At 40.2% G+C, this 24022-nt stretch overlaps 1 protein-coding gene across 3 annotated transcripts in view; it reads right to left on the bottom strand.

Annotated features, from left to right (window-relative positions):
- LOC134317120 (nucleosome-remodeling factor subunit BPTF-like) overlaps window positions 1-24022 on the bottom strand; it is a 39725-nt gene continuing 15703 nt past the window's right edge. Inside the window, exons 14-34 of one of the 3 annotated variants that reach the window (XM_062997824.1) lie at window positions 22259-23714; window positions 20840-20961; window positions 20586-20714; window positions 20015-20165; window positions 19814-19892; window positions 19347-19551; window positions 18501-18647; window positions 15270-15370; window positions 14537-14654; window positions 13960-14111; window positions 13442-13468; window positions 13000-13228; window positions 11618-12102; window positions 11068-11150; window positions 7957-8182; window positions 7252-7496; window positions 4667-4840; window positions 3014-3206; window positions 2606-2690; window positions 1491-1677; window positions 1-701 (exon numbers count right to left, since the gene is read on the bottom strand). In XM_062997824.1, coding sequence (XP_062853894.1) covers window positions 695-701; window positions 1491-1677; window positions 2606-2690; window positions 3014-3206; window positions 4667-4840; window positions 7252-7496; window positions 7957-8182; window positions 11068-11150; window positions 11618-12102; window positions 13000-13228; window positions 13442-13468; window positions 13960-14111; window positions 14537-14654; window positions 15270-15370; window positions 18501-18647; window positions 19347-19551; window positions 19814-19892; window positions 20015-20165; window positions 20586-20714; window positions 20840-20961; window positions 22259-23714 — 4601 coding nt within the window. In that variant the 3' untranslated portion in view covers window positions 1-694. The remainder of the gene's footprint in view (window positions 702-1490; window positions 1678-2605; window positions 2691-3013; window positions 3207-4666; window positions 4841-7251; window positions 7497-7956; window positions 8183-11067; window positions 11151-11617; window positions 12103-12999; window positions 13229-13441; window positions 13469-13959; window positions 14112-14536; window positions 14655-15269; window positions 15371-18500; window positions 18648-19346; window positions 19552-19813; window positions 19893-20014; window positions 20166-20585; window positions 20715-20839; window positions 20962-22258; window positions 23715-24022) is intronic. The other 2 variants (XM_062997825.1, XM_062997826.1) reach the window with 2 other exon arrangements.

Below are 24022 nucleotides of genomic sequence, written 5' to 3'. Positions count from 1 at the left end.
GATCATTTCATAGGTTTTTAATAAAAAATAAGAAACTTGAAAAAAGATAGCAGCCATGCTGTTGTGAGTTTATCCTTTCATTTGTAGACAGTTATTATTCTGTAACTCATGTGAGGATGAGTTCATGAGAATATAAATCAGATCAGCTACACAGGCAATCTGACACTCCACTATCAAACAAAACTACAGTTCAGTAATGATCCTTCACAAAAGGATTCAAATGTATAAAAATAGCACATATGTACAAACTGACATACAAAACAAACACAATTGGTAATGTAACATTCCCAAATGTCTGAAAAAAGACAGTAATTACACTGAGTAAGCTTGGTTCACACCTCTTGTGAGTGACTTTTTAAAATAACAAAAGCTTATCCAAAAAATAAAATCAGCACAATAGCTTCTGCCATACAGAGACATTAAAAGCTTTGACAACCGAACTTGATGTTGGATCTATTACATCTCACTATAAAAGTAAGAAAGTAGCTTTTTCTTCCAGATTGTTTGGCTGCTGTTTAGGATGATCACTTTATGATCAAACACACAACTACAGATTTGATTAAAGGATGAACTGAATTTCCATCCAAACAATTTTCATGCTGCTTTTTTCTTTGTTTTAAAGAAAAACACAACCAAGCTCCACGACTGGCTAGTTAAGAGTAACCCAGGCAGCACCTTTGAAGACCTTAAGACATCATAATCTGTAAATGAAAACAAAGAAAAAAGTGGATGGTGTAAGTGAACGCACACAGAGTACAAGTGAAGATGATAAAATGGCAAGTGCAAACACAATGAGCAGAACGAGCCTCCCACACAGTATCTATAAGTAGCTGCACAATTGCAAAAAACAGCAAAGGTATAAAATAGATATACAAGAGAAGAAATATAAGCATGGAAAAAATAATACAGAAATGAAAGATAAAAAATAAAAAAATACTGTAAAATAAACAGGTGTATGTAAAAGTAAATGTAAAATCAAGTGAAGAAAAAGACAGAATGTAAAAAGAATTGTAAACAAGGTAAAGAAAAAAATGAATAAGACACCATGAAAGAAATAAAAAAAATTAGATAGACAGTAAGTGTAAATGTAGGAACCAAAGAAGAAAAAAAAGAAAAAAAAGAAATGTGGAATTATAGTGGTGCTCTGGTGACGCAGCTCAGCCCTGCTATCAGCTGGTCGGGTGCCTATACAGACATGATTAGCTATGTCTGAGGTTGGGTGAGTCAGAGGGATTCTTTATTGCTTGATGCCTCCTGAACAGAGGCGGGAAATATTGGGGATCAGTGCGAGGAGATCTTTGTACTGTTCCCTATGTGAATCTGCATCGTGCTGGTGAAAAGAAGTAATTGGCCACTACACACTTGTTGGAGGGGGGCGTGTGTTAGGTATAGTCTTCCTCGGTCAAGGTGGGTGTCTGCAGCAGTGGAAGAGATACAACAGGGTAATTGACAACAACTACATTTGGAGAAAAATGGTGTGTGTTTTTTACCTGCTAGCCTTGAAAGCTTTTAGTTTCTGGACGAAAAAGGTCTCGAGCACCTCAGCACATTGGTAGAAGGACGAGTCGCTGGGGTTGTAGTATCGACAGTTATCAAAGATTTTGGTCATGTCTGCAACATACTCTGTCAACTTGCTGTAATGATGGTTTAACAGTCGCTCCTCCATCGTTGACAGGTCTGTGGGGGGCAAAAAGATTAAGTAAAGTTTTATGAAAATGGCAAGTGCACAGCCCTCCTCTTCTCGCCCCTGCACTCTGAACAGTAGTCTCTTCCGCCAATCAGGGTCCTTACACAGCGTATAAAGACCCACCCACCCACACATAGTCCGGCCCCCACCCTGCAGATACGGTGGCCAATTACTATCTGCTGCAGGTACTGCCAATTATGCCAGCTAGATGGCGCCCAGCTGACTGGAGGCAACACCGAGTTTCGAACCGAGGAGTTTAGAATCTCTGCGTTGGTGTGCTAGCTGAATATCCCGCTGCGCCACCTGGGCGCCTTGTTCACTTTTTAAATGTTCATTTGTACAAACCCCACTTCCAGAAAAGTCGGGACATCGTATAAATGTGTTAGATTCATTATATTTAATATTTATTAAACAGATAAAAGTATAATGAAAAAAATGGTTTGATTCGAACCCGAAGTTAGTGGTGGTGGACTAGCCTAATAGTCTTGTTTTTGCATTGATTTTGTCCTGTGTTTTATTTAATTGTGTATAAAGCAACCCTGAATTGAGAAAGGTGATTTCTAAACAAAGATAAAAATATATACATTGAAAATATTACTTTGTATTGGGACCAAATCAGACTACCCCTTTAATGATTATTTAAAAACAGCCTGAAACATTTATTCCTTATTTATGTACTGTTTATTTTAAGCTGAACTGTGTGTGTTAGGTTCGTAAGGTATGTAATACTTGATAGCTGTAAACTGATGTGTTGATGCTCCAGTGTAATACTAAAAGGGCAAACATCAGATACAAAACGTGTCCAAATAAATAAGGTTCTCATTTTTGGCTGACCTGTGAATTTAAAACACACAAATTACAAAAAGAAATTGCTTGGTTTTCATGCATATAAAAATACCACATTATAAAACTCCCTACCCATTGGCTCCTTTATTACTCTGTAATAATCAGGGGCGTCTTCTGGGTCCACAGGGTCCAGGAAGGGCCAGGCCATTTTGTGAGCCTAGAGATAGAAAGAGATATACTCAGTCCAAATAATTGGAAGCAGCTGATTCAACACAGAAAAAAAAGAAATCCCTTTCATTCCTCAACAGGAGGGCAAAGGAAAAAGAATGAGAGAAAAAGGGAGGGCAAGGTGAAGAAAGCAAAAGCAGGCAACCCTCCCCCCCATTCCCCATCCTGGAAAGCCTTCCAAAGTTCAGGCTGATCAGATAAAGCATGCAAAGAAGAAACAAAGTACCAGATCAGTTTTGTTCCAATATCAGAAAGAAAAGGAAAAACAGACAGAAATAAAAAGAGAGGAACTAGAAATAAAAAACCACAGACCTGTAATGAGCGCAAGATCCTGCGTAAGCCCTCGTAGTCTTTCTCTGTAAGTGGTGTAAGGACGGTCATGGCATCCTCTGTGGACTGGCACTGGGGACAGATGTACTCATCTATGTATGTTGCCTCACTCTGCAGGATGCCCACACATCTGCCGTGGTACCAGTTCTGACAGCGGTCACAGCCGATGTAAAACCTGATGGCAAACAGTGCATTTTAAAGCTAGAGAAAGCATTGTTTACGGAAGCACACACTGTAAACACTGTTAAACACGAGTAAGCCAGGACTATGAGCCAAAAAAGCTAGGTCAGGTCAAAGTTAGAGTCTCACACGCCATGTATAAACCGTATTTCCAGAAAAGTTGGGACATTGTGTAAAATGCAATAAAAAGAAGAATCTGTGGTTTGGTAATTCTCTTGAATCTTTATTCAATTGATAAAATGACAAAGAAAACTATGTTTTCACTGATTTACTTTGCTGTAATTTGTAAATATGAACACTTTTAGAATTTGATGCCTGCAACACATTAAAAAAGTTGCGACAGAAACATGTTTAACCCATCACCTTTCCTATTAATGAGACTTTTTAATAGTTTGGGAACCGAGGACACTAATTGATGCACTTTTGCTTGTGGAATGTTTCTCTATTCTTGTTGATATATTTAGATGCTCAACAGTCTGTGGCCTGCCTTGTCTGATTCTTCTCTTCATTCTGCACCATATATTTTCAATAAGAGACAGATCTGGACTGCAGCCAGGCCAGTGAAGCACACACATTCTGTGTCTACAAAGCCCCTCTGTTTAAGTGTGTGCAGAAAGGGGCCTGGCACTGTCATGCCAAAATATCCATGGACTCTTATGTGACCTTGATGGCTGCATGTGTCTCTTTGAAATCCCAATATACGCCTCTGTGTTAATGGTATCTTCATATACACATATACCTTTACACACTGGCCCACACCAGTCACCCATGCCATGGATTTTTCACTGATAACAGTCTGGATGGTCCTAGTCATCTTTGGCATGGAGAACTCTACGTCTGGTGTATCTAAACACAAGCTGGAGTGTGGACTTGTCTAACCAGAGCACATGTTTCCACTGTCTTGTGATCCATCTAAGATGAGCTCAAGCCCACAGAACTTGGTGGCATTTCTGTATAGGTCATTTGTTGCCTAGTGGTTAAGGTACTGGACTAGTAATCAGAAGGTCGCTGTAACCCTCAATTGCTCAGAATGTATACGGTCACAGTACTGTAAGTTGCTTTGAATAAAAGCATCTGCTAAGTACCGGAAATGTAATGTAAATGTATAGAATGTATAGAATTATTAGAGTTTCAGGTTGGATTTTTCTGATGCAGCAGCAGACTCTGTTGAGCAAAATGGTTTTCTGATGGTTTACTTTCAAGCCCTTGTATTTCAAGATGCAACATCTTCTAGGGGTTTAAAGATCTCACACTTTCAACAGTGGTTTCCGGCATTTACAATTAGACTATATTTACAAAATACAATGAAGTTTATTTTCTACTTTTGTCAGTGCAATTAGGACTTAAGCAAATTAACAAAACAAAGATAACTAATTTGACTGCATTTTACTAAAGGTCCCAACTTTTCCAGAAATGGGATTTGTATTTCTTCTCTACACACACAGGAACACTTACTGAGAATCGTCGTAGGGAGTTCTGCAGATGCAGAAAAGCTCCTCTGTGCTTCCTTCCTGAGCTCTTTTGCATTCTGCACAGATGTAGTCGTCCATCTTCTTTGCTTGCTTCTCCGTGATGCCCACACAGTCACCATGGTACCAGTTTGTGCACAGATCACAGCCTATATAGAACCTACAACAAAAAAGAGGGTTTCTTTTTACAGTTTTTTTTCCTAAATGTTTAAACACATTTCTAGAAACAGTGGCTCAGTTTCTTAAAACTCAACAAATCACTTGCAAAATAAAACACAGCACTCAAAACCATGTTCTCTCTTTTCAAAACTGATATTTTCCACCAAAACAACACAGTTAACTTATACTTGTCTTTTACAGAGCATCAATATACAGTATGTATGTGCAACACAGATGTTATCTATTTTACATAGTATGAACCAAAACTCCTAAAGTAAGTAGTAAAACTAAATTTCACCTCAGTAAGTACAATGAAAACCACTACAAAGAAAATCAGTGCACAGATACAAAAAGGTAACTAAAATAATTATTACTGCAGTGCAACCTGTGCAGCCTAACAAAAAAATTTGAAATGGGGAAAATGCAGTGGAACAGATTATGGCTGCGATGTTCTCCCTGACCAATTAAAAGGGATAAAAACACCCATCATGGCAGATCCATCCCTGACAGTCATCTGCATGGATGTCATCACACACATGCCTCGCCCACTGCCTGATGTAGTGCACATGCTCACAGGGTCTGTGTTCGTACTCTTTTTACTGCCATGCTGAAAAGAATATCACTATTGGTTTTTTAAATAGGGAATATGGTGAGAGGTACAGCACTACAAAATGTGGGTTGTTTGGGAACTAGTCGTGGACCGGAACAACACGTATTTTGATTCATGTCTAGAATCAAAAGCAGTTGAGGATGAAACAGGTGTATTGTGTTCCATATGAGCACAACTTTAACAGAGGGAAATTATATCACAGTTCTAAATCTGTAATTTAGAATGATATTTGAGTGAGAATAAAAGGACTTGTGCTTAAGGTTTAGCAGGTTGGAGTTATGTTGCTGATACATGACCTTCATGTTTTCAAATTGTTTGCATAGTTCCACTGTTGTGTTGACAAAATAAGAAAAGCTGTGTTACAACTCCCTCCCTGCCCTTTTTGCATTGTCATAATTTGGATATGCGACATGTTCAGTGCACTCTGGTGACCTCTGCTGGCAGATTTACACCTTTACTGACTGATCAGAAGCTAAGGCTAGCACACTTTCTTGCCTGTAGTTTTTACATCTCTCTGTCATGGTGGGCAAGCGTAATTAGACCATTACGGTGCCCAAACAGCAGAAAGACAATGTTTAAGAGGGCCTTTTTTCCCCGCATGAGAGCTTCTAAAACCCCTAGGGATGTAAAGCTTGCTTGACTGTGGACAGGCATTTTTAGAGGGTCTTGGATTACATTTGATGCTTCGTGACAATTGGGGCTTTTTAACATTAACTAACATTTTAACATTAGCTACATTAACTAATACTAGGAATACTTCCTATAATTCCTATATTACTAGGAAGGTATTAGGAGGCCATGCCACAAATTCTACCAAAAAGTTTTTTAACCCAGCAGATTTGGTAGATTTTCAAAAAAAACAACAACCAACAATTAACCAAATTCATTTACATTTGTTAAACCATCAGATTTTTTTTTCAGAGATATTGCACAATTTCTTTATACTTGAAGTCTGGCAGTGTACTGTACTATACATCTGTATTGCACACTTTGTCGGATGCTATACTGTTGTTGTTGCTGTTATATTTTTTATTCTATGTTTATATATATATTATATATTGACACCAGCAAAAAAAAAAAATTCCTTGTACACCTGGTACTTGGCGAAAATAAAGACTGATTCTGAGATAAAGCAAACAGTTTCAAAGATACTACAAAACTGCCATAACACACCCCTTACAATCATATGCAAAGTTTTGACTTCAACCCTTTTCCGATATATGGAAAACAACAAATGTTACCTTTGGCTTGAACAATCCTTAATTTAATTTGCATTAAATACTTTTTTTTAATTTTTTAAATAAATTTAGCACGTCCAATTTCATCCCATCTATCATCCTCTCATTAGTGCAGATTCCTGCTCCTGATTGGGGCTGACGAGGCCGTTCCATGCCTCCTCCGAAACGTGCACAGCCAATCGACCGTCTTATCACCCACACTTGACGAGTGTAGCGTGGCAGAGTACTGTGCACGGAGGATCACACACTCCGCCACACCCCCTTCCGTCTCCATACAGGCGCCACCAACCAGCCAGCAGAGGGCGCAACCGCCCCGTTCCTGAGAGAGCATCCCCTACGGTCTCAAGTCCCGCCCCCCCCACCCGGACAACAGGCCAATCGTTGTCCATAGCTGCCCAGCCTCGACCGTGAAGGCAGAGCTGGATTCGAAACGACGCTCCTTCCAAATCCAGCTCTGGTTGCAGCGCGTGTCTTTTACCACTGCGCCACCTGAGCTGCTAAATACTTTTTAAAAGACACAAGACCGTGATCAACCATGCTGAACAAAAAATGGCCAAATCTTACTTGGTCTCGTCGTATGGGGTCCTGCAGATGCAGTATAGCTTGGTGTCCTTCTTGCTTTCTCTTGAGGTAGTGGAGATCATCTTTTTTTTCTTCGATTTGGCCAAACCCTCGTCTTCATGCTTGCGCTTGTAAGCTGAAGTTGAGTAGGTGGTCGTGACCTGCGTTGCTGTCGTGGCGGCGGTAGCCTGAACTCGCTGCTGCGCTCTCTCTCTGTGAATCCTCGCCAAATCCTGCCGTAACTCCTCCTAAGTAGCACAGCATATCAGTATTGGCCATGTTAATGCACTGAGTCAGAAAAGTTGCCTTCACGTTTGAGGTTATTGGTGCACTCATGACAAGTGGAAAATAATTGGTTCATTAAATACCAAATAAAGAAAGTTCTGCTCAATTATTGTAATAAAGGTGGGGGTAGTGAAGAAAAAGAACAGCCAGCAACAAGAACCTAAGAAAAGATAGGAAACTCTTGTGAAACACTATATGGTCGACAGGAGTCAGAATTCACAAAGCTTGCTCGGTTGCTCCCATATGTAGGGGTTGCTGCAGCTGATCATTTTGGATCACATACCTGATTTTATGCCAGATGCCCTTTCTGATGCAAGCCTCCTTCCTTTATCTGGGCTTAGAACAGGCACTGACACTAATGAATGTATAGACAGTAGACCGACCCATAGCACCTACAGCTACATGATCTCATGTCACACTCACCTGGACCTCCAGCTGCAGCCGTTTGTCCAGCAGCACTCTCTTCCTCAGGATCTCGGCTTTGAGTTGTTCCTTGTGCTTGTGAAGCAGGGCAGAGAGCTTGCTGGCCGTCTGTTTGCTGCGTTTCTGCTCCATCGTCTCTTCCTGTTTCCGCTTTTTTGCTGCTTGCCGTTCATCCTTGTCAATCTTGTCCAAGATGAACTTCATCACCTGATTACACACGATCATCCTAAAAGAAAAAGTATCCAAACTCAACAACTCGCTCAATAGTGTTTGCAATTAATCCATGACCAGTGACAAATTTATCTAGCCAGAGCCGATAAATGAATTGCAAATCAGAAGAGACAGTTTAGTTAAAGGTTAAAAGTTGGTTAAAGGTTAAAAACTTTTGCCACACTGTGAATAAAGCAAGTGCATCGTATGCCTGAAATTGTGGACTAGGTTGTCCAGCCACAAAAAAGTGTAGTGATACAAATAAAACAAGAGGGAATCCAGGAGTTGCTTTTCCTTAACAGTCTGTGAAAGGACAATTTGGATGGGAAACCAAAAAACGTCAACATCTGTGTGGCTTATCTTTTTGTATCTGAAAATTCTACCTCAGACTTTCATCATTTGTATACATTTGGGGTAAGGACATTTTATTAATCAGCGTACACCTTACAGGACCAATTCAACTAGGACTTGAAATCACCTCATGCAGGTGAAAAAGAAAATTCATAAAAAAGCACCATATCAATGTGATGAATACAAAAGTAACTTATAGCACTTAAGTTAGCAGAATTGTTTGCCTTATTATTTATATTTCTTTACAGTTACAATCTATTTTTAAAAAACTATTTAAAATAACCAGAGGAAAAAGGTCAGAGCTGTAAGTTAACTAACCCCCACAAATCTAGTCACTGCAAAAACCAGTTCTGATGAAAACGTAAGTAACTAAGCTTAGTCCACAAACCCAATCATGAAATGATCAGAGTAGGTTAGTTTTAAGATCAGACAGAGATAAGCAGAAGTGTCCTGGTTGTGTTTGTTATTATATGTCGACAGCATGCCATCAACGATGGGTGGGGGGTCTGATAGATAACTCTACCATCAGCACAGACCACATGTGGGAAAGGAAGGGGGGGGGGGTAAAGAGAGCACCAGCTGTGGAGTTCGGAGGTCAGTAGTGATTCCCAGACTCAACACAGCACACAGCATTAGGAACAGAGATCCAGCATATAAGAGGGAAAGCTTCATGATCTTCATGAATTTTAATTCGGACTAGGGGTCGGCTGTATGCTGAGCCGATCATGCACTGTATGAAATTACATAAAAACATAGTAATTTCAAGCGCAAATGAATACTTCTAAAACTGAGCGTGTGTACCTGTACATTCCTGATGACAAATTGTAAAATTTTAACCGGTTGTGATTCGTTTTTCCTCATTTTTGACACTGATATCAGACCTCAGAATGATGTGTGAATAACAGTACTGATGTGATGGTAAAACTTATATCCTAACATTAAGTAAATCTTATTGAGCAAAAAACAATACAGGTGTGATATCAGTGGTATCAGTACATATTTTATAAGCTAATTCGTGCATATTAAAACAAAGAAGTATTTCTCATTTGCTTGGCTGCATTACAAAAACATTCATTTCATCACCTTGCTGCCTGATGAAGCATGTATTAGTCCAAGAACACAGCTTAGCATTTAGCACAGCCAGACTGTGGAATTTAAACTCACAACCTTTTGTTTAAATTATCAAAGTCTCAACCAACGAGTTACACTGCCCATCAGTGAGTGAGTGGTACAGTTATTCACAAGGCATGACCTTTTAAAATTCTCCTAAAAGTGGTCAAACAGAAACAGCAGAGAGAGAGAGAGAGAGAGAGAAAGGGGACAGTAAAAGGACACAAAGTGGCACTTAAAAATGCACACAGACAACATAAAAAGGGTGAGAGCATAAATGACCAGTTAGTTCCAGGTGTAGTTTGGGTGTGCGGCTGGGTTTGAAGCTGCACGCTGCGGTTGTTTTGGGTTTAAACAGAGGCTCTGTATAAACATGCTGTCATGCCTCATGCCATGTGGGAAAATATGACACAAATCAGGCCTAAATAAGCAGGAAAATGATACACAGCAAAGTAGAAGAGGAGAAAGTACATTTAAAATAGGTGAACTGTTACTTCTGACCCAAAGATTTACATAATTATGCCCTTTTGTATGTGTATAATAGCAGACACGCTAACAGATCCTCAAAGACAGACCTAACAATTTTGATCCAAAGGAGAAAAACATTGTTTTGCAGCTCGAATGAGATCAGCCTCCAAGGGCAAGGGCACCCAAAATCACAATTGTTTTTTTACTAAATCTTTGTCTAGATCCTACAGGCTACAAACTGTAGGACACAGTAAGGCAATGTCTTTACAATGTCTACATATTTGTCACGAAACCTTATTTTGCCATTCATCGTCCAAGTCAATCTCAGTCGGGATCTGGTGACTGAACTGTTATAGAAAGAGTCATGATACCACTGATATGTTTAATTGCTCGTTTGGCAATATCACTTCACTCTCGGGGATAATGTAGGTCTGTGATAGACGAGCCTACTATAACCTGCCACAAGAGTGGTTAGGTTGTTGCTACCAATCTTTGGTCATGAAGAGCTTGACTATTCACACGCCGCCTAGTACTGACATCACACGTGCAAAACAAACACAAAACAAAATGTGACAGAGAGATTTTAGCTCACATATGCCAAAATGGTACAGTGCCACTTCTCTGCCATAGCATACACTACATACTGCCAAGCTTAATATGCCAGTGTAGCCTCATTGTTGGCTCTATATTTTGTAATATTTTCTAAACCAAACGTTAATCAGGACTCAATAGGAAGCTGGTTGAAATGCATGTGGTTCTGACAAAAAGCTGATCTTTCTTTTGTTGCTTTACTTCATTCCTTGTGTGAATGTCCAGGCACTTACTTGCAGTGCAAGTATCAGACTACAGTGCTGTTTTTTTGTTTTTTTTAAACATGGTTCTAAAGGTTGAGTAGGGTTAAAAAGGTAATGGTGCGGTAAGCTAGTTTTATTCAGGGATTGGTAGGAGAATTCTAGGTAGTGATGGTCCTACCTCTGATTCTCTTCTCGCTCTTCTGGTGTCATGGTCTTCTTCTGCTTCAGCTGCTCTATCATTGCATTCTGCTTCATCACCACCTTTGGAACACACATAATTTAAAGACTTAATTTTAAATTTAAGGAATAAATTGAAGACAAAAAATTAAACACACACCAGTGGCCAGCTGTTACATACCATAACCTACACACATCATATAGACAGTTTTAGACCTAAAGAGGCAAAAATAAACACAGATGCATGACCTTAATCATCTGAGTCACTGCCACTGTTTGAATTGTCACTCAGTGGTCTGTTGGGGAGCTCCCTCCCTTCAAACTTGCATCTGGATTAACCTGGTCTGTTTCCAATAGAATGTAACAGTAGGCTGTGTGAAGTCCTGGGGGCCTTCTTTGCCCTGAATTGCATAAACTTGCCCTATAAAGTTACATGTGTAACCCAAAAGGCCCTGTGGGGCAGTTAGCTCCCGGGGCTATCTTTGCACATGTGTTTTATATAACTGTTTGACTGGACCCTGTGGTGCAGCTTGTCAGTGTAGTTCTCACACCTGTTTCTGTATGAGGTTGCTCTGGCTGCCAGTCTGCTGCAGCTGCTGCTGCTCCCTTTTTGCCTCCTGCTGCTGTCGTTTCTTCTGCTGCTGCTGTTCGCGGAGCTGCTGGATCCTTTGGAGCTGCTCCTGGACGCTGGCCGTCTGCAACGTCACCACATTCTGAATCTCCTGGGGCTTTGTGCCCGCCTGTTGCTGGATTTGTATAGGTAGCTGGACTTTAACTGTCTGCTCCTGCTGAAGCTGTAACCCTGGCACTGTGATAACCTGGGCTCCCTGCTGCAGCTGCACCTGTGGCTTCACCTGAGTCTGCTGCTGTTTCACAGTCACCTTGTTCACTGTAGTTTTGGCCTGAAGTGGGGTTGCGGACTGGATGGGCACTTGGGCTTTGGGGGTCATAGGCGGAGTTCGAGGAGCAAGAGCTGCGGCCTGAACAGGCTGGGCAGGGGTGGGTGCGCATATCTTGAGGGAAGGCTGACTTTGACCTGGAAGAAGAATAGAAACATATGTAGAGCAGGATAAATAACTGCAATTTACTAAAAGCAATATACCAAAAGCAACAAATAAAAATAGCATAAGTATAAGTAATCCCTAAAAAATACTACTACAGTGCTCCCCCTTGTAGAGAGACCGTTTTAATGCAATAAATACAAATAAAAACATTTTACACGTGACAGAAGTACAAAGAAAAATTGCTAACCATCTTGATAATATTTTCTAAATATCAACAAATTTTGAATGCCAGCAACACTCAAAAATTGGGACCAAGACATGTTTACCACTGTGTTACATCACCTTTCCTATCAATTACACTTTCCAATTGTTGTTTAAGAGCTGAGGATACTTATTGTTTGGTCATTCTTTCTGGGTGCAACAGTCTGCTGTCTGATTCTGATTTCTATCTGATTTATGATGCACCGCATTTTAATAGAAGACAAATCTGGACTGTCTGGAGGCCAGTCTGGTCAGACGTTGGCTTTTGCACCTTTCGCTGATAAAAGCCTGGATGGTCTTTGACACGAGAATTCGACATCTGTTTTTCTTGAAAACAAGCTTTTATACAACATGTTTTATGGTTTGAGCCCACAACCTCAGCAGTGTTTCTGCACTGAACTGATGTATTGCTTTTATTTCATTTCATTCATTCACGAATACCCCAATTTTAAGCAAAATGGGATTTGTATATAGCACATCTACTGCTTAAGTATCTACATAGCAGTGTTTGAATTGTGTCTGTGTTAAGAGGTTCAGGCTGCATCAATAGCAGTAAAGTAGGGAAAATGAACAAAAAAAGTATGTATAACAAACTTAATGTAATGCAAAAACACAGGATGTCAACAGTTTTTGCCAGTAATCAAAACTTAGTCAAAAACACCTAATACCTGTTGTGGTTGATAGTGCATTACTAGCTGCAGCAGAAGGCACAATGGTGGATGAAACAGGCGCGGGTGTAAAAAGGAAACGCCGCACCTGGCCGTTAGGCAAGACAGCCTGCATGAGCTGCTGGCCACCAGTCGGAATCACCGTCACGCCATGAGGGATGACCTGCAGCTGACCTGCTGTCTGACCCTGACCCTGCACCATCACAGTTACTCCTTGACCTCCACCCTGCTGAGTTTTAAAAGAAAGAATGAGAGAGATTTTGCAACACAAACTCTGGAAACACCATAGATCACAGAAATCTGTCACAAACAGGAATGTTAACACAGAAACAAGACCAGCTCCACATACACAGACACCTCACTAACCACCAGGAGGGAACATATAGAATTTCCAAAGCCACACATACACAAACACGTGGTCACAGAAAGAGACAGTTCTAACCTGTTGTCTGTCTGCTGCAACTCCCGGCTGTTTCAGAGACATAAACACACCATGTAAAGGAAAAAATTAGATCAGAGCATTTACAAGATTATAGGCGTTTAAAGGTCGGCGACATTTTAGTTTGGAAAAGTTAAACAACACACACAGGCAGGCCACAAAAACGTCATGTGTATTGTCATCAAATTACATTAGGAGGACAGTCTGTGTTCACCATGAATTCTCCACACCCAGGTGGTGTGGTGAGGAAACACCTGTTGTGGAATGTTATTGATGCCTGTTCATGTTTATTTAAGTCACTTTTTCCTCATCTGACCCAGAAGATTAGTCATGTGGGCTTCCCTGTTTGGACATAGCACACATTCATTTACCTTTGGAAACTGGTGGCTTTTTAAGTAGAGGAAGACTTTGGTGGACTATTAGCAATCATAAATAATGAATTTGAAAACAAGCTTGAAAAGACGTTTTTGTGTACTGCCTCACATGAGCTGCTCTGATTTGCAGTCGAACTGGGTGCTTACCTGACTGAGCGCGAGTTTGATTGGACCCTGGGATGGTCTGGGGCTGGCTGACGTCTGTGAGGTTGCTATACCAACGTGGGTGCCACCTGCTGGGCTGCCAGGAGTGGCCGACTGTCCCTGGATTATCTGTGTCACCACCTTACCGGCTTGACCTGATGAGACGGTCAGACAAATAAAGCACAATAACATGTTTCCTTAAAACCATAGTGCCCCTCAACTGATTTCTTCTATTCTTGTAAAATTATCACATTGAAATGTTTTATGTCTTCCAACTCATTTTAATAGAAGTTAATGACTAAACACAAAATGAATAAACACAAAATGCAGATTGATTTAAAACATACATTAAACATTTAAAACAGTAACTTCCACCCTTGACAGTAACAACTGCAATCAAACGTTTGGGATAACTTGTGATGGGTCTTGTTACACTGTGCAGGAATTTTGGCCCATTGTTTATTGCAGAATTGTTTTATTTCGGGATTTCGAGCATATATTGCTCGTTTAAGGTTTTGCTTCAGCAATTCAATGGATTGCTAATTAAATTCAAGTCTTACTGAAAAGTTCAAAAGCTCACCTTGTTGAACCACAATAGGAGTTCTGATGATGGTTTTCCCTACAGCAGCTCCTTGCTGAGCGGGAGCTTGTAATATCGTAACCCCTGGTCTTAGCTGTACTCCAGCTGCTGCAATCACCTTAAAACAAATAATTAAGAATTTACTATTTTGTGATGGTTACTGAGATTATATGGGTTATTTCCATTGTACATGAACATCATGATGTGTGTTCTTTACTTCCGGTATAGTTGTTGCTAATGCATTTGTTGAACATTACTTACAGACTGAGTTTGTGTGCATGTGTAGAGTGAACAAAGAAGAAATAGGAGTCCTGGTGTGTGTCATACAGCATTAAGACTGTACGTATATAAAAACAAATGCCAAGATGACATGGAATTTAAAGATTTAAAGAAACTTTTAAACATTTTCAAAGAAGAATACAATGTTTTATCGAACACATTAGCAAAAACAAGTATTCCTAGAAATCACACAATAGTTTGTCTGAGGTTTGGAGATTTTATCCATGAAAACTTGGCACCATTAAATAAGATATATGCTTCCAACTTTGTGGCAACAGTTTAGGTAATGCCCTTTCCTGTTTCAGCAACTGTGTACAAAAGGTTTCTATAAAGTGAAGGAACACCTGAACAGAGCTCTGACCTCAACCCCACCAAACAACTTTGGGATTAATTGAATTGCTAATTGCCATGTCACTGCATGTACACATACAAGATGTCTTTGCATCTCCTGTACCTTGGGTGTGATGTTGACAGTGGTAGTGCTGGGCTGAATTGTGATTTGCTTGTTGCCGGTGGTACCAGATGGAATGATGCCAACGACCTTCTGCTGTACACCTGTAATGAAAAATCGAGACATTTGTTAATGATAGGCTACACGAGTCTACTGCTTAACTGCAGACAAAGCTCCATAACACATAATGGTTAACTTGAAATTAAGCAGTGTTGTCATGAGGTCTTGAAGTTAGCAACAGAGCTACAGTATATACGAAAAATATATATTTATAGCCTCAGGTAAAACCAGCTAGGAACAATTGGTCCCAACAATGTATAATCAGCAAATAATTTAAGGTGTGAATATACAGAGCACTCTTTAGTTCATTAAAACCTGGTGAAGTCTGACTGTGCTGTTTGGAAACTGCATGTTCTTGGGTAAACCTCAATAGAAAGGTGATAATGGTTAAAACAATTAGCCATCTTTGTATCATTCGTCCAGTAGTACACAATCAAAATTTGTATTACTAGTGTACAACTGTTTAAATATATTGTTTAATGTCTAGGCTCTGGGGTAACTGTGCTTATTCTAATTCTTTGTAGATTGTGAGATCAACAATGCCTTAGCTATTTGCTGCTCAAAGTCCAAAAGAGCATAAATGGACCTGTCCTTTAATCCTCAACCTGTCAGTCAATAGCCCCTTACTAACCACTGTTGAACCAAAACCTTAAATCAGACGTGTTTTAGATGCTTTGTTGTCAGCAGTATATGATAGACTTCCTTTGATGGCATTGTTTCCACAGTTCTATTGCACTCTGTTCAGCAGATAATTTTTTCCTTATTTGCAATCATTAAAATAAAAGTAAATATCAACCAGTACACCCTTGAGCTAAAGATCAAAGACTTGGTTGACTTAACCACTTCAGCAGTTTTAGTGAATTAAACCATTTAAAAGCAGTCAGCAGCAGCACTCCTATGATAAAAGCAGTAAGGACATTTTGGACTGAACCTCTGACGCCATTCACTAGCTTCCCCAAGGTAATTAAATCAACACGGCTCTCAAAGTTTATTTCTAAACACGCTCCTCAATGGATTATTTGTATGGTGACTCCCTTTCATAGCTGCAACGTTAAACACCAGAACAGCTATGAGAATGCTTTTAAAGAGCAAGTGAGATCTGAAAAAGTGTAAAGCAAATAATTCATGGATCAGTCTAATTTACTCAGTCCAATTCTCAAATATTCAAAATTAAAGTTGAATCTCGTGGCTAATGTTGACTTGATTTAAAAGACAAACATATGTTAATCAAGCTCCAAAATATATACAAAGTTTAAGAACGGCAACATGATGATTAAAGTAATTTAAGTACAGCCACAACCTATTTACTGTATTCAACATGCTCTGTTTCAGACGCACAGGCCTCAAGGAGGTGGTGGGGTGGGGTTCACCTCCGTCTCAACATCAAACAGCTGCTTTGTGGATGGATGGTGGGTTGGGAAGGGTAAGTAAAACCGACACGGAAAGAGCGGAAGGAAACTATGCGGTCAGGGCTACCTGCACCAGACTCGCCTCCCTGAGGGGAAACTCGTTTTCATGGTGACTTTCTTTGGTTTCTCCAGAACAAACATCAGCACCTGAAACGGTCAGGCTGGAAAAACACACGTCCGTGTGTTACAAGGTTGTGTTCTCTTTACGACACCCACTTGCCCGCCCCCACCCCCTCAATCCCCGCTCTCTAACAAAACATACAACTTGCCAAGTAGGAGCCGAGTACATCAAGCAGTTTGGAAGCTTTATTCCACTGCTAAAGAAAACTAAGATTTCATGATGCTGAGTATAAATAGCACTATTATACACATTTAGCAAGCAATCAGTTTCATTATAAGGCAACTAATGTGAAGCTTGAAACAAAACAGTGTAACTTCATGAAATAAATGAAAGGAAAGCAAGATGGGCAAGATGGAACACCCAAGTTCACTTGAAGTGGACCAGAAATCTGTTCTGGGGAGTCAGCTTGCTTTCCTAATAGCTCTGGCTCTAGAAACAAAAGTGCAAGTAGAACAAGAGAAAAAAAACTTAATTGCTGCCATCTTTAACACAATAATGGTCTTTATTTCTTCTATGGATTTCAATTTTAAAAAATCAAAAGTTTGGAGTACATAAACATGCTGTGTTACCCTGCTGTGGCCTAACGCTTAAGTAGATCTCAGCAGTTGTAAAGAGTTTATAAAAACATCACCTTGTCATTCATGTGAAGTGACAGTGAGAACATAACCAGACTTACACTGGCGAGGAAGATTCCCAAACATAGAAACAACAACCACAAACACCTATTACTATTTACCAGGCCTTTTGTTTCCTTTCAGCAATGACATTATTCTGTCCAAAATGCCTCTATAATCCCAGCTGGGTAAAACAATTATTTTAATAAGTATGGTGCAGACTGCAGGAACAGAAACAAAGCCTCACATTGCTTTGATATCAGATGCTTTGATGACTGATAGCCATTGTCATGGGCATAAAAACAGTAGTGTAGCCAGGTGGCATTTACACATAACACTGATGTTTATTGGCTGCGTTTAGACAGTAAATCTAGACAACAGCCTAAATACACTTATAACATGTCCAAATGTAAAACTGATTATACATTTTGGATGCATTCACATTGCCAAGTAAGGGCTTTTTCTTGTGATCATATTACCTATTAAAATAGCTTATAATAGTGTATCAATTTAGCTGTTAGTATTAAATATAAACTTTGAGTAGCAGTCAACAAAAGTAAACAAGGGAGAATTAGAGGTTAGGATTAGTCAGCAGCCTTAATTACCAGCTCATAGGTGTAAGGATTTCGCATTATCCATGAACAGTACTTCCTAGCTGTGAAAAAGCCACTGATACTGATTAATAGCAATCAGCCATCAGTACTGCTCCCGAGCTGCGATTAATAATCCATGATAAATACAGTAACCATGAGTATTAGTGCCTAGATGACTACCTGGAGCAATGTATTAATGTACCAGCCAATGGCTTTGAGTAATACATTATTTTGTTCACTGTCCACCACTAGAGGTAATGGTCAGTAGCCACAGGTCACTGTGGAATGCTGCCTAGATGAAATTATTAGTAAGAGTCAGTAGTTTTGAGTAATGGTACCTAAACATGAGTAACTGTCAGTGGGGGTAGTTTATTAATTAAATTTGCACAGCAGCCAGCAAGGCATCAGTAATCATCAGTAATGCCCAGCTGTGATACCTCCTTGTGTGGTGGGCACGCTGAGTGTGACGATCTTGCTGTTGGCAGGAAGTGGGATGACTTTCCCAGCTACAGAAACAGGACTGCCCGAGATCTGGAACGTCTGCCCCGTTGTCGTGGAGACAGAGGTGACAGTGCTGCTGGACACTATTATATAAAACATATTTTATTCATAATAGTGAGGGGGAATAAATAAGGGGGGGGGGGGGGATGTTATGTTTGACATGGAATGACAGGAAAAGGCTCAAATTCGATCAACCATAAAAACTTATTCGTAGAGTACAAATGAATACATATCATCTTAGTAAATAAAGATCTATTTTTGTTTTTATTTGCATAGTTATCAAGGAAGGATTTATCGAATAAGGCCTTAAAATTTAATGGGCATTAAAGCCTGATGACACTAACGTCACACATGCTCCAAAATCACAATGCAGGGCAAAGAAAATCAACAGTCAGTCATCAAAAGTATGCAATGCCTCAGCTCATGCAGGTCATGACTTAAAACGTTCCAGTTGTTTAACAGCAGCAAACCGCCATGTATGATTGAAGGGTTAAGCAGGCATGGCTGTGTTCTAGGTTAGCTAGCCACAGTGGTTTCGGAACAAATCCATCTAAACACAAGATCAAGGGATTATGGAAATAAACAAAAATCCAAAATGAAAATGGTGAAAAGACCACATTCTGACATTTAAATGTCACAGAAAAGTCACACCATAGTGGATGATGTGGTGCATCTTTACTAGTGACCCACAACGTGCAGTAAAGCTCTGAGTGAAGCTCATCAGTTCAAGTACATGAAGTATGTTAGTATATACAATAAAACAAAATTTGACTTATCCTCACCTTGACCTTGGACCCAGGTTGCAAAAGTTTGCTGAAAGTTCTTGTTTTGTTGAAATGTTATTGGTGTGCCCAGTTTAGTGGCCAGTACAACTTTGCCTGCAGGGATGACCTGGCTGGTGATGGACACAGCTGTTTTGGGAGTGCTGGGGGTGCCGGGGGTGGATGAGGGAGTGGAAGCAGTAGATTGCTTTTGTTCCAGACGTTTCTATAAATAAATATGGACTTTATATAACATTACATAACATTTAGTCAAAGGAAATATATTACGCAGGTAGATCAAATTTTTAAAACAACATTATAAACAATGTTCTATAAGAATTATAAACAATGTCCTATAAGACAAACTAAAAACTAAATATTGGCATCAACTCTGATGACCCCTAATACAGGAGCAGTCAAATATTTTTATGTTACAAAGTGCAAAATGTATTTAAACTACTGTATTAAACATTCTACAGACTTCCTACCTGCTGCTGAAGCTCCATAGCTTTCCTCCGAGCACTAACCCTGGCCTGCTCTGCTACCTGGGCTTTCTCCCTCTCCACCCTTAATCCAGCAGCGAGACAAAATGAAAAAAACATATACATTTATAATGTAAATAAGCTGTTCAGAAAGGTAAACAAAATCTTTATAGAGAAAGTCGTGACTGTTCATAATGTGTCATGTACCGCTCTGCAAATGCTCGGATCTCCCACAGTAAGAGCTCCTCCTCGGGCACCCAGGTCTCGATGATAATCGGCCCTTCTTGCTTGCTAGGCTCGGGGGGTTTGGGCCGCAGAGCACTGGAGCGCAGGCCTTTTCTTTGCGGTGTGCATGTCTCTGACAGAGACAAACAGAGGAAACAAGCAGCCGAATTAAATGCAAGTAGGCTTATGATTTTATAGCCTGAAGGCCACAGAGCAAGATGTTATGGAATATGATATTTAAAGAAAGGTCCTAATGTTTTGATTTATTAATGGAAATGCAGAAGGCTGACAGAAGCAACTGGTCCTTATTAGTTTTCCAGTGGTGGACAATGCAGTGAACATGGGTCTCCACTTTATCCGCCAACACCTTGATCATCCAGGAACCAAAGCAAGAATTCTGTTTTTCTGTTCAGCCTTCAACACTATTATTCTGGGACAACTACACAGCAAACTGACCGAACTCAGCGTACTAGCCCCCACCATACTTGGCCAATAAAGCCTGATTTTGATATCCTGATGAATCACATACAGCCAAGCAAAAAACTATTCTTACCTTTGGGCGTTTCTGGGACCCCAATGGGACAGATTATTTTCCGGATGCAGTATTCTGATCGAATTCCGTAAGGACCAACATCTCTGCGCTTGATGATCTCTGTGGTGGTGATCTCTGTCTCCGTTGTTTCTACATCATGCAAAGCAAACATTCCAGGTGTGATTTTTATTTGTACTATAAACCGCTTTTTGAACATTTGTTATGCTACGTCATGGGAGAGATACTGCAGTATGTGTATGTATCTTCCACATTACCTGTACGTGTGGTCCCAGCATTAGAAGGTTTCACTGCCATGTCGTCCCAGCGAAGACATGCCCAAAGCAGATGCAGCATCAGACTTGTCCCTGCTAACGAATTTGCCGTCTGAAGACGATACCTGAAACCCAAGGAGACCAGTTTTAGATTGTTTTAGAAATCTCAGCGTGATGAGTTTAATAAAAAAAATACTATATGATCACATTACAGTTTTTTTATATTGTAGTAGTGTTTTTTTATATTGTTACTTACAGTTGTTACTTTTGCTTTTAGAGCATGAGTGGTGCAGCAGTCTATTATGCTAGCCTACAACCGCTGGGATCCAAGTTCAAATCTCAGCAGTGCTATCGGCTGGCATCTACTCATACATAACTGCCTATGTTTGAGGAGAGGGATGACCGAAGCTCTGCTATGGTTTGGTGCCCTGTTTAGGGTGCTTTAATGCCTTGTGCCCAATAATTCCAGTTGGAACAGGACACCGTGACCATGACCAGGATAAAGCAGTTGATGAAAAGCAAATACAATAAAAAATATTTGCTGTAATATAATAGCTCATGAACTTTTGGCTTTGCTCGAAGCTAGACACTAATTGCCTATTTACTTCGCTTGGACAATTCAAAATTCTCCTAAACTGCAGTGGTCATGGTACCACTGATGCAGCGTGTCTACTGAGTAATACTGACTAATGTCTTGACTGTACAGTCTGTGTAAACAAACAGATGTCTCCTCTTAGGGATACTGATGTCAATGTGCAAACATGGACTGAAGCCTCAATTTTAATACATTACACATTAACTATTCTTATAAAAACACTCTATTGGGATAGAGTCAGCAGGTCCTTAATTAAAATAGTTAAATACTTTGTCTTATACTCTGTACCTAGACGCCATCTAGGTACAGTTCCTTAGATTATTTTACAAGAAGTACAATGTCACAAGCTAATTGCACTAAACACTTCGTCCAGCATACTTAAAGAGCACAGACCATAAAAAGTACTGCTACTTTTAAGTACTGATGTCAAATTAAAATGGTACAAAAACAAGTATTAGTTTTACTTCATTTTATTTTCAAACACTTAGTAGTTGTATTATTTAAAAGGAATGAATTGTCCAACAAGCTTATGGTCAGGTGTCCAGACAATTTTGGCCAAAGAGTGTCTTTTACACTGGGTACAGGAAGATATTAAAATGTTTTAGACGTAGACACAGACTGCCCGTCTCCATGCTCTATTACCTTGACCAATGAGAAAGATATCACTTCTGGCATGTCCAATTATACTGTCTTGTACTCCTGGCCAGATATAGTGTACAATTTTTTGGGTGTGCCGTTTGATGATCTTAGATAAAACGTTAGTAATTACTACTTACTTAATTACTATAGCAGAAAACAACAAACATTTCCATAACATTAGGACTCACCTCCAGGTGATGCCAAACGTTGGTCTGGGAGCAGTGTAGGGCCAGACATCTGGAGCAGGCTTGGCATTGTAGCTAAACAGTGGTACTTCCTTGAAGCCACCCTTGAGAGCCAGCTTCTTGAGATCTTCGCTGGGCAGTACGAAGATGCTTTTCTTGCAGCTCTTGGTGACAAACTTGCGATGTGATGGCAGAGCTGATTCCGACCGCACCTTCTTAGTGCTGGAAAACCTAACCAGCTGTACCCGGTCTCGTGTGGAATGCAACAGTGCTACTGGATCGGGTGACTGAGATGAGCTTTCCGTTAACAAATGTGTTACATTAGGTTTTGTTTCCTCACCTTGAACAGGAGCGGTCGTGGAGGTCACCGTGCTGTTGGTAACAGTGATACTCTCATTGATGGAGCCCACTGAATTCTTCCTAACTGGTTGAGACTCAGTGCTTGTTGCTGTCACTGTGGTAGTTGTAACTTGTGTAGTAACCATTGATGATGGTAAGTTAGATCCATTATTGCAGTGACTCTCTACAAAGTCATTACTAAGGCTCGATTCCTCGGTGGAGAGCACTGGTGAGGGAACAATTGTTGCCTGGGAGCCTTTGTCCTCCTCATCCAGCCTTTTTTTCAGACTGGTATGCTCTTTAGTATCAAGTGTCGATTCTGCTTTAGGAATGGTTGGGGAGGACAAGGCCAGATCCTCAACTGTGTCTCCAAGACGGGGAACTTTCTGTGGGGGCAGATAGTCTGGGTTTCTCTCTGTGACTTCTGTGCTGTTTGTCCTCTTTGTGTCGCTATTCAAAACAGTACTACCATTAAGCAAAGGCTTCAGAGCTTCCTTGAGTGATAAAGGTTTTATATCATTCTCTATCCCTCTATCATTAATCAAATGTAAAGAAGCATCCTTGCTTGGCAATTCATTTGAAACAGATTTCCTTTCATCTTGTCCATTCAATTGTGGGGAATTAGGATGTGTGGTGGTTTCAGTCATTGTATTGCTTGCAGCAGTCTTTCCTTCACTATCCTGTTCCCCACACCCAACTCCATTCTCTTCAGTAGATAACACATTGTTCACTTGTGTACTTGTTTGCTGGTTCCCTTTGGCTGACTCCTGCTGGCTCACAATCCCGTTTCTGACCTCAGGTTTTTCCTCAGGCCGTATTGTGGCTACCACTCCGTGTGGTTCCATTTTAAACTTAAGTCTCTGGATCACAACCTTAGGACTGGCAGAATTGGCAGTTTTTTTCTGTTTTGCCTCCGTGTCTTGTTGCCTGACCCGGTGCTCAAGCAGCTCGTCAAGCTTGGCAGCCTTGACCTTCTGTTTGTAGGCTGTCCGCAGCAGGAAACCTTCACTCACGTCCACCACATCATAGTTAAAAGGTCTTTGTTCAGACATGGGAGTGCCGTCTTCATTTTTAATAGGTGTATTTTCTGAACTTGCATCACCTTTACTTTCAGCAACTGCTGCAAGAGTGTGAAAAAAATGATCAACCACCAATAACAACAGTTTCTGTACATTTATTTATAATCAATTTAAAACTTTTTAAGTGAGATGCAAAGTGGCTTTTTTGCACAGACATTATTAAACAAATGAGAAGATTAAAAAGGCAGAACTGGTACAACTGTGGCTTGTTAGTATTAAAGTACTGATTAGAAGCTCAAGAGGTTTAAGCTGCGGCCCTTAACAAGATGTTTTTTGTACAGTATTCTGTAAACCATTAAAAAAATCTGCCAAAGACTTACAAGTAAGGAAGACCCGTGCTAACAGGTTA

The sequence above is a fragment of the Trichomycterus rosablanca genome, chromosome 6 (assembly GCF_030014385.1).
Source record: "Trichomycterus rosablanca isolate fTriRos1 chromosome 6, fTriRos1.hap1, whole genome shotgun sequence".
Classification (NCBI taxonomy): domain Eukaryota; kingdom Metazoa; phylum Chordata; class Actinopteri; order Siluriformes; family Trichomycteridae; genus Trichomycterus; species Trichomycterus rosablanca.
Note: the sequence above shows the minus strand (reverse complement) of the source record. Positions and strands in the feature narration are given on the sequence as shown.